The 17,802-nt window shown below is 34.4% G+C and overlaps 1 protein-coding gene across 11 annotated transcripts in view; it reads left to right on the forward strand.

The window, feature by feature from the left end:
- Window positions 1–17,802, forward strand: part of LOC123696491 — a 63,605-nt gene that overhangs the window by 43,285 nt on the left and 2,518 nt on the right. For 3 of the 11 annotated variants that reach the window (XM_045642687.1, XM_045642732.1, XM_045642696.1), the window contains exons 9-26: window positions 47–190; window positions 543–747; window positions 1,234–1,346; window positions 2,010–2,109; window positions 2,774–2,969; window positions 3,437–3,501; window positions 3,973–4,052; window positions 7,128–7,250; window positions 7,467–7,503; window positions 8,355–8,488; window positions 9,581–9,709; window positions 11,262–11,414; window positions 12,254–12,259; window positions 12,347–12,601; window positions 13,174–13,341; window positions 13,717–13,870; window positions 14,723–14,916; window positions 15,650–15,790. In XM_045642687.1, coding sequence (XP_045498643.1) covers window positions 47–190; window positions 543–747; window positions 1,234–1,346; window positions 2,010–2,109; window positions 2,774–2,969; window positions 3,437–3,501; window positions 3,973–4,052; window positions 7,128–7,250; window positions 7,467–7,503; window positions 8,355–8,488; window positions 9,581–9,709; window positions 11,262–11,414; window positions 12,254–12,259; window positions 12,347–12,601; window positions 13,174–13,341; window positions 13,717–13,870; window positions 14,723–14,916; window positions 15,650–15,790 — 2,397 coding nt within the window. The remainder of the gene's footprint in view (window positions 1–46; window positions 191–542; window positions 748–1,233; window positions 1,347–2,009; window positions 2,110–2,773; window positions 2,970–3,436; window positions 3,502–3,972; window positions 4,053–7,127; window positions 7,251–7,466; window positions 7,504–8,354; window positions 8,489–9,580; window positions 9,710–11,261; window positions 11,415–12,253; window positions 12,260–12,346; window positions 12,602–13,173; window positions 13,342–13,716; window positions 13,871–14,722; window positions 14,917–15,649; window positions 15,791–17,802) is intronic. The other 8 variants (XM_045642712.1, XM_045642720.1, XM_045642705.1 and 5 more) reach the window with 8 other exon arrangements.

Raw genomic sequence — 17,802 nt, forward strand, 5'->3', positions numbered from 1 at the left:
TTACGAAATTCTATTAACTACTTATAAAATTTTCAATACTTTCCAGGAGCTAGACTACGAGCTCCGTCGCCAGACACAAGAATGTCCTTCAGAAAACGGTATAGAAGGCAGCGATGTGGAATGGCCGCTCGCTGACGCGCTGCACTCACCGCACACCGCGCACAACCATACTAACTTCCTTGGCCTACAGGTATGTTATAATCCTACTAATAAAGGTGAATGTTTGTGAGGATGAATGTTTGTTATTTTCATAAAAAATCTACTGGATGGATTTGAATGAAATAATTTAGGTTATAAAGAAGAATAACAATGAGCAATTCAGTACGCGGTTGTACCGTGTGCGTACAGCTAGCGTAGCTTCATATTTTAATACTTTTACATAGCTGGATTAGCATCTTATTAGTGTTACAAATTTTGTCAACAATAGTTATGTAATATATCAACTAAAATTTAAAAGGCCTATGCCCCCTACTTGTGCTTGTTAATTTCTATAAAAAAATCGGTGATGTTAAAAATTTAAATAATTGAGGGTACATCGACAGCAACAGCGCGGACGCTACAACGCCCCAGACATGTCGGCACTCCGCGCGTCGCACTCCGCGGCGGTGGACGCGTGCGAGCCCGACGCGCCCGACAGCGTGTGTGCGTCACCTGCTGTTAGGGACGCGCTAGCGTTGTCGTCTGCTAGTGATACGCCTAGTGACTTGTCGCTTGCGCTTATGGAGAACGAGCTGAGCGAAATGAAAGGTGACATTATAAAATATTTTATAAGCAAGCAAGCTTGACTTTGGACGGGCTTTTACAGGTTTCACTGAGCTAGAATATGTGCGCTGACCTAGCTACTGCTCTATGATGTAGGTACCCGCATAAAAAATAAAAACAATTTATCTGTACCCATAAACATTTAGAATCCCTTCACATGTCATTCGAGATCGATGTTATTGGTTATCCGAAATTTATTTCCATGTTAAATGTTTTTAAACTGCTATCCCAAACATGACAGGCAACATGTAAATACCGTATTTTATAGAATAGAATAGAATAGAAACACATTTATTCCCAAAAAATGATACAGTACATTAAATAACAGAAAATACTTATAACTTAAAAAAAAAGGTATAACTGGGTAAAACAATATGTGAAGACGAATAATATTATATTATATCCGTATCACCTCAGGGAAAGGGAATACTTATACTAACTTATGTCTTACCAAATCTTTTAAAATTTCAGTACAAATGGAGCTGAACCGCGTAGTGGGCGCGCACATGCCGGTGGTTGAAGATGGTCTCTCGTCAGGACACGTATCCGACAGTGATAATAATAACCAGATTATTACTATACCGGTAATTATTTACTAAACTAATATCGGAAAGAATTTTTATTGTCAATTTTATTGAATTCTATAGGCCCAAATTAAAAATTGTAAAAGAGGTCTTTTTTAAAACTACCTACTAGGCTGAATTTAAAAATTATTTTATCTTTTACAAATATTTAAGTGATAATATATTTATTTATCCTGGAGAAAGCAAGGTAAAAAAACTAGCGTTTTATTTCCTAAATCTGATAACGTATAAGTTTTTGATTGCTACATAACTATTCATTCAACATTCTTTATTTTTCTCCTGAAATATTGCCAAGTCGACGTATCCAATTCTATTATTGTGAAGTGATAACAAATTAAGAGTGTCGTATTCAGCCCGGTCAAAACCACACGAAAAATATTTATACACGGTTTTACAGCTTCTAGACGTGTTTTGTATATCTGTCAGATAAAATTACAAATAGTGTGTGAAAATAGAGTTCAAAAGTGTTAAATAGGCTATAAGACACATTATCAGTGAGATTTGAAACGGGCTGTTAATATTTTGTGGATAAAGCCTTATATTTACTCAGTCTATCTAATAAATATACTTCAAAAGTATTGTAAGAAAGATCTCCAGTAAGTGTTAAAACTTAAAATAATATAATAAAAAAAGTTCTTAATATAATGTGTTGTGGTTTTTTAGGCGCATTCACCGATGAAGATAGAGGAAATCGTAGATAGCGGGACTAACACAGACCCACATTTATTGTCTGATGCGGACTTGCATTCTTTGGATCCATTGGGTAAGTAATAACAATTGGGTTCAGTAATTTATTTTTAATTTCGGTTTTAATCTTTTTGGAGTAAGAATTTGAAGATAGTGTATTATTGTAATAAATAAATAAATGATTGAAAATATTGGCTTCTTCATAGGTAACCCGCTATTTCCAATATGTTCATTTTATTTATGTGATGTTTATGATACTGATGGACTGCTCCCAAGGCAATGTCCTTTATTATGTTACGTACAATGTATCCAATTCTATTAGACATATACAGTAAAGCTGTATATATCTATTACATATAATAGAAATTACGTGCAGATCAGCAATGCGATCGATAGAAATAAATATTTATACTAATCTTTACTAATATTATAAAGCTGAAGAGTTTTTTGTTTGTTTGTGTGAACGCGCTAATCTCAGGAACTACTGGGCCGATTTGAAAAATTCTTTCGGTGCTAGATAGCCCATTCATCGAGGAAGCCCGAAGGCCTATGCCCCCTTAGTGTTACAAATATCATTACGCTAAGACCAACAGGAGTAGAGCCATGCGGGTATAACCGCGGGGAATAATTTAAGTAGTAATTTCTATAGCTACCAGCCAGCAAGATATTATGCGATAATTTTCATAAACCCTGTATTAATTATTATGATAACGGATCATAATGTTAATTTTGCATTCCAGCGTGCAGCTCAGCCCCGCCTCCCCCCGCCCCAGCTCCGCACCGACCACTCGAACACGCGCATGCGCTCTCCCCGCACGCGCATGCGCACGTGCAGCACACGCCGCATGCGCACAGCCCGCACGCCATGTCGCCCCATGCGCACACGCCGCACCACCACCATGCGCACGTGCAGCACCATGATGACGTGTATCCCAGGTGAGTGGACATGTAACGTAGCAGTCAGTAAGTCAGTCTATTGAATAAATCAATCAGGAATAGTGTTTTACTAGTCATGAGATTTCGGTGAAACGCAACAATACAAAGTAGTAGTAACATAAAATTTTAGTAGCAAAAATTAGTGTGTTCTAAAATATAACAGTAAATTTTAATTAATCGTTCACTTCAAAATACTAAATTTGTAAATATACTAATTTTAAAATATTTTCTTGCAATATATTTCCGGCTTTTTATATGAATTTTATTAAGCTATTGCATAGCTTCTATCGCGGGCATTGAGCGCAGGGACAGAATCGAGACATCCCGTAACGAAAAAACCTCACGCTCCCCCACTCCGACGGGCGGAGGTGTGGCTTGAAGGCATAGCATGCAATAGCGCAACCGCGGCAGTCCCAGAGTGCCATACGTCTTTTTTTTAAATTCTATATTCGAATTTGCGTTTCCAGGAAAAGACCAACATCAGCTCAGAGCAACGAATCGGTAGAAATCAAACCTGCGAGTGGAGATGAAGGTAATATAATTATTGACATGACTAGACATTATATTTAAATAAATATTCTGATGCACATACGATTAACCAAATTACATTATTTATCTCAATCATATAAAATATAATTTTAAAATGTGTACAGAGAAATTGGTCTAATTTTTATCAGTCATTCACTCGATTTTTTATCGAAATATATTTATCTTAAATAGTAAAATTAATGTCTTTGTTATAATTTGCTTCATTACAGAACAGTAGAAATAAACGTTTAAGGAAAAATATAGACATAATCTGTCTGACCACAGAAAACTTTAGACAGGTTAACTTTAAGCACGGGTTCTCTTTAATCTGGTTTTTCGTATTTCACATAGACAACTATTAAAGTGACAGATCCCTGGTTTAAAGTTAGACTGTGTTTAAATTGTTTTGTGGAAAGACCAAATATTTGATTATTCATTTTAAGTACATAATTAAAAAAAATATTATATATTCTAGACGAAGCAGACACTGATTTGGAGACAGATAGACTACTGGGACAGCAGAGAACTGACGATCAAGGATTCTTTGATGACAAAGTGAGTTAATTATTTATGACATAATTATTTTTGTTCGCAAAAACGTCTTGTAATTAGATATATTGCAGTAAAATTATATATTTAATCACAATAAAACTTCAAATTTAAAACCGATTAAAAATATTGTTTTTTCTAATTAATTAAAAACATAGGTGTAATAAAAAATTTCTATCAACATCATTATATTTTATTGGAGCTATAACTTTATAAGACAGGAAATGTAATATTATGTTCCATAGTCCATTACCATTCAAATTCAAACAAATATAACATCTCAGTGTCGATTTAAATTAAAAACACATCAAATTCGTTAATTAAATCCTCTCAATTTGCATATAAAATAATAAATCGAATAAGGCGATGAATCAACGCGTGAAGTAATGTCCACATTCGTCCGGTACAATGACGATAATGTTCTGACGACCTTGCCCTCAAATAAAACATCATAGATTATATGTATCATAGGATTTTGTTTATGTGCCTTGATGGTTGTTGCCGCTCAGAGGTGCTATGTTTTATTTAAATGTATTTATTTAATAATGATTAAATAAATTTATGTTTCTCATAAATTTAAAAATCATTTTACAAATATTTTTTTGTATCGTTAAAAAAACTAACAAATTTTTTTGAGGTATATTTTAAGTTAGATACGTAACTTCTTTATTAATATTGGAATATTTTCCGTTCAGCAAATTTTAAATAGAATAAAAAATATCACACTATCAATTATAGTAATTAAAAAAAAAAACATTCAAACACCAAACACGCAAACCAAACCAATTACAAAACTGTTTTGAATTAATTTAAGTCTAGAACCTGCCGCATGTCACGCCTACACACCACATTAACATAATCTTTGGCCGCCATCTGTTAACTCATTCAGTCCGTGCCGAACCGCTTGTATTATCATAACGTGTTCCAATATTTATTGTCTGTATTCAATAATTCGATAAATCTAATTCCATTTTCAAAATCGAAAACTGCGTAATTAAACATGAGTGATGAAGAAAAGACGTTGTGTATAGAACATTCTATAGATTCCGATAGTGAAAGTCATTTAGAGAGTGAATCGAATGATTGTATGAACGATTTACAAGTGGATATAAATAAAAATGTTTATAGTGATAATGTAAACATTGAAGAAAACACTGGCTCTAATAATGATTGTTCTAATGAAATATGTGAAACTTCGAAATTAAATGAATGTGCGAATAGTGATAGTGGTTCGTGTAAAAGTGAGAGTGTTAAGAAAAAGAAGGTAAATTAGTAATTTATGTTTTTATATGTCGTTAAACATTGTTTTCATATTAAAATAAATAATGTGGGTTGCATTATAATTTATAAAGTTTTCTGTGCATTATTATTAAAATGAAATACTGAAAAATTTAGTGAAATCTAAGTAGATATAATATATTATTATACGACACAAGGATTTTATATTTTCCTTTTGATTTAATAATATATTTCAATGTTTTTTTTAAATTGCGATATGGATAAAAAGTAGGTAATTTAGGGTCGCTTTATCATTAATTAGTTTATTACCGTCATTAGATGATAATAATATGGTAAAACGTGATGAATCAACTCGTTAATACCTGTTTGAATATTTATTAGCATTATCAATGTTCCACCAAACTGCTCCGAAACGGCTTGACAGATTTTAATTATATTTCTTATTCTAAATTATGACGCAAATTGTATTAGACACCTAACTGTTGTTATAAAGCATCGACCACACAAAGCTAGTAAATACCTAAATAAAAATACACGCTTAGAATGCGAACATTAATTATGGACAACGGTTTAAAACGATATGATTGCATAAGATAATAGCAATTTAATTCGACAATCAAAGATTATAAGGTTTAAAATTGTATACAATATGCAGATGATACAATGAATATTTACCACTATTTATGAAAAATAAGGTATAACTTTTTGAAAAACATCATCTAATATTTTACATATCTTAAAACTTAACTACTGACTATATGAATTAACTTTAAACTATATAGACGAAGAACATGGTCTACTAACGGAAATCTTAAAGGCCAATTAACTAGGTACCTATAGTTGAGTCGTATCATGGAAGTACGCAATATGATACTAATTGGCGTTGTACCTACTCAATTGTAGTCATTCTTTTCATGGTTATGAATTTCTCTGTTCCCAGAAAACTTATGGGTATTGTTAATATGGCTTTTCGAGTCATTATAATAACTATAAATCCACATTATAGATAAATAATAGGTATGTAAAGTTATATGCTTCTATATGTTTTCACAATGTTTTCGCCCAAAAACTAGGTACTGGACCGATATCAAAAATACGTTTCCCATTAGTCACATAATATGTTAATATTTTTTTTTCCATCCAGTACGAGCGGCTATTTAAGAATATTATTCTAAAGTTGCTTGGAAGAATTATTTATGTGCATAATAAAACCATAACAATGTTTTTCTTAAAAAAAAAAACTGAATACATATGAATTGCGAACAACAAGTTAATTTTACACACCATGGCTCTAATCACTGAGTCACCAATGTACTTCGTGTATAATTGAAGATAAACCAATTGCCACTGGGTTGTAATAAATACCCTTGGACATCTTTTTAAACATTATTATGACACAAATAAGGAATGACTTAAAATTAATAAAATTTTCAACACGTATATCTAATTGTTATATTTTTTTCTTCACTAATTTTAAACTGTATAAGTCTTCAATATAATTTAGATAAGTTAAATATTATCACAAGTAACCAAAGCGTTAAAAATAACAATACAACGATTTTTCTCAGAAATCGTAATAGTATGTCAAAAAATCTGTACTAATATACCCAGAAAGTTAAAACACTTATTATTGCGCACATTATATCGATGGGCCGTAGACATATGGGCCAAAATGTAAAATTACAATTTTCAATATTTATCACAATATATTGTACATTTTTACGAACATAATATTATGTACGTTACGTGTATTTTGATATCGATAAAATTTTCACCTTTCAGGGTTGTCACAAACAATAATTTATTACAACATACAATTTAATATGTTTTTCCTGTTTCCAGGGCTGGCGCAAACCAAAATCGCGGACAGTGATGCCATCTGTGGGCTCGACGGGAACTAACAGGGAGTCGCACGCGCATGAAAACAATGATCCGAGAGACGAAGATACGCTTCATAATGGGAAGGTAATCCTAATTTATATTATACTAATAAATTAAAAAGTCCCTACTAAAGTAATAAATGAGAAAGAATATGAATTTTCATGAATTTTAGCATACAGATATATTTGCATATTTAATGTGACCCATAATTGAATAGCCAAATCCATTACAACTTAAGAAAATTGTCACAGTAACGATAAAATCTTATCTAGATAGTAATTTTTTTTATCTATTTCCCAGGATAAAGATGCAAAGAAGAAGAGTAAAAATAAAGAAGGTGAGTCGGAATTTCCTTTAACATTAATGTACGATAGAAACAAATAGTTATTCTATATAATTTAATAATACAATTTCGAACGATTCATTAACATTTTATCTAATTTACACGCATCTGTGGATATATTAATAACGGTGAGTATTTATTATAAATACTTAAAACTATGCAAAATTACTGTAATGCCTCCTCCACACTACTCGCGAAGTTCCTCGGCGAAGTACTCGGCCGAAGTTGACTGAAGTCCGCGGTGCTACACTACACACTCGTTCAACTTCGCGAGGAGCGCATACATTTATATTCAGAACGAACTTCAGGTAACTTCGTGCCCTTTGACTCGGGCGCAAAAACCGACAACAAACGGAAGTCGGCCGAGGCGAGGTAAAGTTGGACGAAGTTAGCCGAAGTGCCTCTCCACATTATTCTATTCGTCTAACCTCGTTCAACTTCACGAGTAATGTGGAGGAGGCATAACGATTAATTTGATAAAATAAGTAAGTTAGTTCATACATAACTAACTCAAAATGCAGAATAATACAATTATTTTGGTATTCTTACCTTTTATATTGAATTCAATACGGGACCAATTTTTCTAACATTACTTTTACCCTATTATAAAATTTCTTTAAGCATTTTTCTAAATCCTAGCATATCGTCCCTTGATTCGTCATTCGTCATTTTATTTTAATTTTTCGTTTAACAGCACTAAAAATTCAAATAATCTTATATTAAGAAAGAGGCAAATTTGAATCAAATTCTATTCTTCAATGAATATAATAATTATTAATTATTGAATATACCATCTTGAATCTATCTTACATACTGCGGATCAACAATACAACCCCTCTTTCCAGACATCGCTTCAGTCCTCATAGAGGGTGTATTATTCCGGGCCCGGTATCTCGGTTCCACACAACTGGCCTGCGAGGGACAGCCAACCAAAGCCACTAGAATGCTGCAGGCTGAAGAAGCTGTATCTAGGATTAAGGTTAGTGGGATACAAGAGGTAATAAAATCAACAAATTTTTACAAAAACAGTTTTAAAAAAAGGGATTTGATCACACACGTTCCGATATCAAAAGATATCGAGTATAGAGCATTGACTTACTTGAAACAACTACTCACAATATCTATTAAACGTTCGTCAAAAAGCCTTCTATCATCTAAAAAGCGTTCTATCATTTATTCATTCAAATTTAAAACTTATTTAATTGCAATAATGTTCAAAGTCTATTGTATCGCGCGTTAGAAAACTCTGCCTAAATAGATTAACAGACGCCAAGGCAGAGTTTTGCTTTGGACAACTAGTGACTATTTGTTTATTGTACGTCAATGGTAGAGAATAACGATTAAGGAAACTATGATAAATATACATAGGATCCTTGTTTATAATGAGGAATTGAAAAAAAAAATATGGAGTATGTTTTTCAAAATATTTTTTACATGATAATGAATACTACATGTTTGCTATTTAATAAATACCTAGTAGGTTACTCATAAGTGTGAATAGTAAAGATTTAAATGTAATTAATTTAATAAAAATGCATCATTTTAAAGTTCTATTCATGAAAATGTATTGATTATAGTCATTACTATTCAAACTTAAATAATATTATAGAGCGTGTACAACTTTCATGAAAATACAATTTTATATATTATTGTCAATAAACACAAAATGCAGTAACTGATGTTACTCCCGTAACAATTGGCATTCTCATAGGTACACGTACGCCCGTGTGAATCGGTAATATTTTATTACCTTATTTTTTCGTAGTTACGAGCATGAAATTCGTATACTAACATAGTATTCATTTTTTTACAACATTTCCTTCAGCATTTTGAGAATATTAAGAACAAAAACGAACTGATTATATAATGTGCATTGCATATGACGTGACAATAAAATATTTAGTATCTCTTTACTATCTATACGCAATTTTATGCTCATTAGAATTAGTGTTGAGAATGCTAGTGGGATATCCTCAATCCAAATACCCCGAATTATTCTAGAAGGTACCGCTAAATCACGTGTGGCCAGCCCACTGCCAAACTATTTTCGCTCTTATTGACTTGGCACTAGAGTATTTTTTCAGTGTTCCTCACCCCTCGACCTGACCCAAGAAGATGTCGGATCCCGTATTGGCCGGCTAGCCTCCTCTGGATATCTTTACTGTCGCTTATTCGCTTAGCTCGCTTTGCATCCCGTAAGGTATGGTATGGCTTGACCGTGATGCATCGAAGCTGTTTGACCTAAAACCGTAGACTTGCTCGTACAATCGTGATTATGCATGGAATGTTTTACCGGGTTAACCTTAAAGATTGGGAAGATCATGAATGTTTGTCCCCGTCACCCATTTCATAGCACAGCGTAGCTTGTTCTAGTCCGATTCACACCGGCTTAGGTGGCCTATCTAACACGGGAGACGCACTAACATCGGTCTAGCTTCCGCCGCACGATATAATACCCTACTCTCAATACTGTTAAGGTTTATTTTCCGAGGTCCGCTTTCATAACGACGACGGCTTCTCACATATCATTGTCTGTGTGTGTTCGCGTTGTTTTGCTTGCTTATGCGCAAAATTTTTTGTGTGAACCAATTGGCTTTTTGACATTATTTGCAAAGTATCCAGAATGTTACTACATCGAAATATTTTTTTCGGTTGGTCGGAATAAAGACTCAAAATGCACAATATAAAAAATACGAGTCAAGTTCTCGTATTTCCAGTTGAGAATGCTTTCTCTTCATCGCGTATTCTGCAAATATATCAACCATTCAAAACCCAACTTCAAGCAAAACGACGCAACCGGAAAAGTGTTGTCCAGAAACGATTCAGATATACCTCTTCAAGCAATCTATGCCAAACTGGTTGCTATAATTCCAGTACAATGCACCAAATTGCAAACAGTTTTTGATTAGGTACTTACATATATTCGATATTTTCGCCCAAACTCAGATAAATGCAAACCTGAGGCAAAATAATTACATTGCTGGCCAAGCTTTAGTTTTCACGCGCAATTTCAAAAAGAGCAATTTGAGCTTTTTTCATTGCTCTCCAATTTCATTCCGTAAAAGCGTTTGCTTTTGGTTGAATAACAAAACTAGTGGTCATCTAAAAAAAACAATCTACACTAAAATCCAGTTTTGGATTACATTGCTTCTCAAGCTACTCACCCGCAACTATCACGCAAACAAATATAAACACCTAAACGCAGTTAAAGTGGCTAAATATGAAATGCGGTTAAACCGGCTTGAATTATATTATGTCTGGCTAAAATCTAGTTATCACTCAAAACTATTTCAAAACCAAACATACAAAATCAGCCATTGGCGTACATTCCTCGTTCTAGCCAAGTTTGGCAAAAACAGTTAAGCTTACTAAACAGTCAGCTTTGATATACATTGCTCTACTAGCCATGCGTGCAAATCAGCCTATTTGTCACATTGCTCTACTAGCCAAGCGTGGCAAAACAGCCCGTTTTGGCATACATTGCTCTATCTACTAGCCAAGTTTGGCATACAAAACGGCCATTTTGGCATACATTGCTCTACTATCCAAGCGTGCAAATCAGCCTATTTGGCATACATTGCTCTATCTAGCCAAGTTTGGCATACAAAACGACCATTTTGGCATACATTGCTCTACTAGCCAAGCGTGGCAAACAGCCCGTGGCATAAAAACTGCCATTTGGCATACACTGGTCGTACTGGACAAGCACGGCAAGGTATGTGAGGAGGGGGTTAGCCGGCTTGTGCCCGCAGTGGTGCGAGGGCCCGTACAGCGGCGTGTACGCGGCGCCCGCGGCGGTGTTCCGCCTCGCCTTCCTGGGCTCGGTCGAGGTGGACGAGGACTCGAGGCGACGCAAACGACGCCCCAAAAAGAACATGGTGGAAGAGGCGGTCACTAAGATCAAGGTTGTTTGGTTCTGTGGTTACATGTTTTTAGTCCGTGGTTTTAGGGCTGGCGCAGAGCATTTTTAATTGTCAAGCTATTAATGACATTGTCCTCGTTAAAATAATATCCAAAAACGCTGCGCGCTACCTGTCGCATGTGATGCTTCAATGCTTCTCGCGAATAAATTGTTATTATTTGATTTTGAATTGTATTTTGATGAGGACAATGTCGATAATAGTTTGACAGTGAAAAATGGAAATATCTCCGCCATATCTGCGCCGGCCCTTAGTTTCGTAGGTTAGGTGGGATAGTTTGGTTTGATATCGATAGGTTATTACGACCTTATGATCATTACATAATACGTTGTTTCGGTCATTGATCTAAGAAAATAAAATTCTTATTCTATTATAGTTTAATTCGTATGATAAGAAATTACACAAGCTGAATAATTAATATCTACTAATATAATGGGTGCAAGGATGAGGTTTCTTAGTAATTTATTTTTAAAGATGAAGTGGCAGGTTTGACCTTTTTAAAGTTACCGATGCTTTTTATTACTTAGGCTTAATTAAGGCTTTTATTGTTGTTAGTCAGATCAGTGGTGAAAAAAATTATTTATACGTGCAAGACGTGCAAATTGTCGGGGTTCTATAAATTTAAGTACCTAATTTAATAGGACCATGATTAGTTTTATCAATACCAATACAATAGCATACCAGCAAAACACTGCTTGAAAGCCTCTTATAGTAATATTTATTTTATTAGATTTAATTTTTAAAAATATTATTGTGTATTTTTATAACTCTATAAACTATTATTAACATTTTATTTCTTACACTTGCTTTCCATGGATAAATAGGCTTTGGTAAGTTTTAAATTTTAGTTGACAAGTTTTATAACAAATCTTACCTTAAATATTTCTTGAAAATAACCACAAAAATGTCCTATCCAGGCCCCCGAGGGTGAAAACCAGCCAAGCACAGAGGTGGATCTATTCATATCAACGGAAAAGATAATGGTCCTGAATACGGAACTAAAGGAGATCATGATGGACCACGCTCTACGGACGATCTCATACATCGCAGATATTGGAGACTTGGTAGTTCTGATGGCCAGGAGACGCTTCGTGCCGCATGAAAGTGATTCTGATCAGCCGAAACTGAACCGTACGCCCAAAATGATATGCCACGTTTTTGAGAGTGAGGAGGTAAGATAGTAGACAGATATATGACATATAAGAATACTAGCTTTCCGCCCGCGGCTTCGCCCGCGTTTTCAAAGAAAAACCCGCATAGTTCCCGTTCCCGAGGGATTTCCGGGATAAAACCTATCCTATCTCTCAAGTTGGATCGAACTGCACATGGTGTGCGAATTTTATTATAATCGGTTAAGTGGTTTAGGAGTCCATTGAGGACAAACATTGTGACACGAGATTTATATATATTATTATTATTATATTATTATGGGTGTTATGAAATATTGTGTTTTTAGTTTGGTCATAAAACAATATACATAGTATTATTTCTCACCATATCATAGAATTTTTTTGTGTCATTAGTTTTATAAATACAATTTCAATTTTAGGATATATAAATAATGTGCAATTGGTTACATTACTAAGGAACATTGATGATATGAACCTAATTACAACATTAAGTGTCGCTTATTGCAATTATCATTAGATAATATCACAAATATTGTCAGTTCAAAAACAGAAACAACGTGTTAGATTAAACATTTCACTAAAAACAAGCTACTATGGGAAAAAATGCGTTTCAGGCTCAATTCATCGCCCAGTCTATTGGCCAAGCTTTCCAAGTGGCATATATGGAGTTCCTTAAAGCCAATGGGATCGAAGACCACAGCTTCGTCAAGGAAATGGATTATCAGGAAGTGCTCAACAGCCAGGAGATATTTGGAGATGAGTTGCAAATGTTCGCTAAGAAGGTATGTACAATCATTCTTTTGGCCGTCAAAAGTGGGATATGGCGATCAGTTTAGTACCATTTTTATTTAGATTCATACATTTAGAAGACTATCACGATATTTTTCTTGAGTAATTTTTCTTAAGGCTCAAAATATTGGATTCTAATAATATAAATTTCATAAAAAAATATCGAAGAAATCATCTTAATATCGGATAAAGAATAAATCCAATTCTTTCGAATTCAATTTTCATAATAGCACAAAGACAAGAAATCACGGAGCGTTGTTCACTACACGACAGTCGGGTACAAAATCGCTCCGTGAGTTCTTAGCCTAACTTAGTCTCATCTGCACCCCACCATAAATAGCGGCTCAAACATGAATGTTTATGATCAGGAGTTACAGAAAGAGGTGGTGGTGCCGAAGAGCAAGGGGGAGATCCTGGGGGTGGTGGTGGTGGAGTCGGGCTGGGGGTCCATGCTGCCCACCGTTGTGATCGCCAACCTGGCGCCCGCGGGGGCTGCGGCTAGGTGTGGACAGCTTAATATTGGTGAGTTTTGGTTAGAATTAATAATAATATGGCTTTTTTAACCTTAATGATTAGTCAAAATGTTTGTTTAGTTAAAATGCACTAGAGAAAACGATGCAAAATCCATACTAATATTATAAATGCGAAAGTAACTCTTTCTGTCTGTCTGTTACTCAATCACGCCTAAACTACTGAACCAATTTTCATGAAATTTGGTATGGAGATATTTTGATACCCGAGAAAGGACATAGGCTACTTTTTTACCCGGAAAATGACGCAATCCTGGAAATCCCACGGGAACGGGAACTATGCGGGTTTTTCTTTGAAAGCGCGGGCGAAGCCGCGGGCGGAAACGTAGTTTAAATATAAAAATGAAAAATATCGTGTGTACTTCTTTGGCAAGATTCAAAGATATCAAAATTGTCGCCTTACTCGGTGATGTGACGGTATTGCCATGACGCGACCTAGAAATTTTACTTTTAATATGAAAAGTAAAAATCACGATTTGAAATTGTTATTGTACTTGACCAATCATGACATTGTAGCGCATAAGCCTAATATCATGGATAGCATAAGATAGGATAGGATTATGTTTATAATTATTGTTCTTATCTTTCGCGCTTATGGAATTAATGTTGTATAAAAACCTTCATGGCTATGGATTACTTTCTGGGATTTTATCAGAATTATAGAGTACTTAATATGTATATTAATCAATTCAAAAACTATTCCTTCAAAAGAGTAACGTTCTATTTGAAGCTCTTTTACATATATCCATGAAGTAGCATACAAAAACCTTCCAGAAGACCTAATAAATTTTCGCACACGACAAACGAGAATAAATATTTTATTACACACATAAACTTTCAACAGGAGACCAAATAATAGCCATCAATGGAGTCAGTCTGGTCGGTCTCCCGCTATCCACCTGCCAGACGTACATCAAGAACTCCAAGAACCAGACCGTTGTGAAACTGACCGTTGTACCTTGTGCTCCTGTTGTGGAAGTGAAGATCAAACGACCAGACACTAAATATCAGCTCGGTTTTAGTGTTCAGAATGGTGTGGTGAGTGGTACATTTGTATTATAATGTTTCAAATTGTTTTGTGTGTTTGTCAAAACTTAGCCTAATCTAACGTGGCTTATATTCCAGGCTCATTCTATAAATCAAATTGTTGATTTTGTGCTTACAGAATTTTCTGCATCAACAGTATACTTAGTTAAAAATTAAAATAGACGTTATTTTATCTCTGTCTATATATCTACTTTTCTTGACAGTTACATACACTTTCTTATTACTTTCCACTCCTTACTAAATCTTCCTTAGAAGGCCTACATAACAATGTAACTACAAACATTTATTTTTTATCCTATAAACTATTTTTTTACCCAAAAATCCAGAATTATAAAATTTTTATAGCAATATGTGTTTTAATTAATGTACAATTGTGTATAATTTGTCAAAATTATTAGCTGTAGTGTGCAATTTTTAACCGACTTCAAAAAAAGGAGGAGGTTATCAATTCGGCCGGTATATTTTTGTATGTACACCGATTACTCCGAGGTTTCTGAACCGATTTACGTGATTCTTTTTTTGTTCGTTTAGGTTTGAAGTCAGTGCCAAACACTAAGCACTTAGTATTAAGCCCGTGCACCGACATCAAACCTTTTTAATAAATGGCACATGTAAATAATATGTAGTAATCAATAATATCAAATCTTTTTTATTTTTTACTTTTCCGTTTTTGAAGTCGATTATTTTTAACGCAGTTAATTTTATTAAATAAATAAATTCACAGATATGCAGTCTCCTCCGCGGCGGTATAGCTGAGCGTGGTGGAGTTCGCGTCGGACACCGCATCATTGAGATCAACTCACAAAGTGTGGTCGCCGTACCTCATGAGAGGATTGTTAACTTGCTCGCTACTTCTGTAGGGGAGGTATGGGCAAAAATGCTTAAGTATTAACGTATAATAAGTATTAACTATATTAGGAACCTGGGTCATTAAATTTTTGTATCAAATTATGGTGGAAAAATAAATGATTTATATCATTAAAAAATAGAAAAAAAAAATACAAATATGTGCTGTGAATGTTTCCTTTTCTTTTAATATTATAGTTTGTAAAATTTGTAATAGTACATAAAACTGTTAAATAAATAAATAAATAACTGAACTGTAGGTGAGAAATTTAAATGAAAGAAAGAGATGTAGTAAGTAGTAGAGAAAACTTAAAAAAATGGTGTAGTTTGTGCTAGTGGTAGTATCAAATAATTCAGATGTATGAGTATGGTGGGATATAATAGCCGAAAAAAAAACGAAAAAAAATGTAGTGTGGAAAAAATAACAAAAAAGTGACGTAACGGCACCAGTCTTGTACAGATTAAGGAAAAAAAAGAAGTTTTTTGCAATTTTCTCATAGGTTTTTTAACTTTATTGGATATTGTTTAGTTATACCTTTAGTTCAATGTTAGTTTAACGTAACCAATGTTAGAAAAAAGATTACAATGCATACATAATGAAGTTATTTATAAATTAAAAAAACACTTTTTTGCACCAGTGTTGGACAGTTAAATTCTAATGATGGACACCCAGTTTTGGACAACATCCAGTTATAAACACCCATTTATGGACTGTACCTAATGTTGTTTTTCCAGTTATTTACACTTGGAGAAGACTTATATGTATCAATAGAATCTTGAAAATGATGATTGGAATACAATGAATCTGGGATGTATTTATAAAAAATTATATTTATTAATTATTTTGCATACTTAGAATATTTTAATTTCCATTTTCTAGGCAAAAATTGGATAAATGCATCGTTAAATACGAGTTGTGACCGTTAAGAAAAAACAATAGTGGCTATTTTCGTCAGGGCTGAGTAATATAACTAAAAAAAGTACTGCCACACATAATGCCACCATTTTGGGACCTCTCCTTCTTCGTCGTATTACTCTAGACAGAGCGAACGTGGTCAACATGAGGTTTGGGGGGTAGATGTTACCCGCTTCACGATGTTCCGCCATATCTCTCTGTTTCCTGGCATACTGCTACACTCATGAAGTGAATCGCCTATCTGAATCTGCCAGCAGCCTTAATCTGATCGGTCCATCGATATGGATAAATTGATTCCAAATTGTAGCACGAGGCAAAGAGCTTCTTATAAACTGTTGTCAAGATGGTGTGGATGAAATTTAAGCGCGTGTGCTGTATGGTGGTGGAATTTAGCAGCAGACAGCAATCCAAACAGTTCATCAGAGAACTCTCTATGATAGATGCGTTATAACACGCATAAGTATGACGCTTCTCTACGCAGAGATAGAGAATGAAGCCGAAAACGAGTCGCACAGCACATAATGACCCATTGTTCTAAAATATATTTGTGGAGGAAGGAAGGTGGAATTCCTCCATCGAAAATGGGAGGATTCTTGACCAGTCTACTCGACTGGCCGGCCGTTAAGACCCCTATGAATGATGTTAGAAAGTTGCATATATGCTCTGTAGCGAAAACATTTCGCTTGCGGGATTCAGAGCGAGGTGTCGCTACATATTATTCTTCATGTTTAGATCTAGATATTATGTTGTTGCCCCCATTGAGCAGACCTGAGGACTTTTAACTGATAGTTTATTGTGCAAAATTATTCTTGGCGCTTCACATCCTTCAGCGGCTTTTGTTACTTTATCCCCATTATTAAGGGAATTGATTGCAATATTGCATCACTAATTAGCCCCGGAGTGTAATTTTAACAAAAAATATCAATGTCCATTATTGGAACCAAAGCAAATCCAGTCATGGACAATTGTTGTACAATAATGGAACCCTATGTTTGAAATGGTCGTCATAGGTATATTATTAATCAGAGAGAAAAGAAAATACATAAAAGCGCATGTAATTAATATCTTTAAAAAAAGTTTATTTTCGACATATGTCCATAAATGGATATATCCAT

Source organism: Colias croceus, chromosome 1 (genome assembly GCF_905220415.1).
Source record: "Colias croceus chromosome 1, ilColCroc2.1".
In the NCBI taxonomy this organism is placed as follows: domain Eukaryota; kingdom Metazoa; phylum Arthropoda; class Insecta; order Lepidoptera; family Pieridae; genus Colias; species Colias croceus.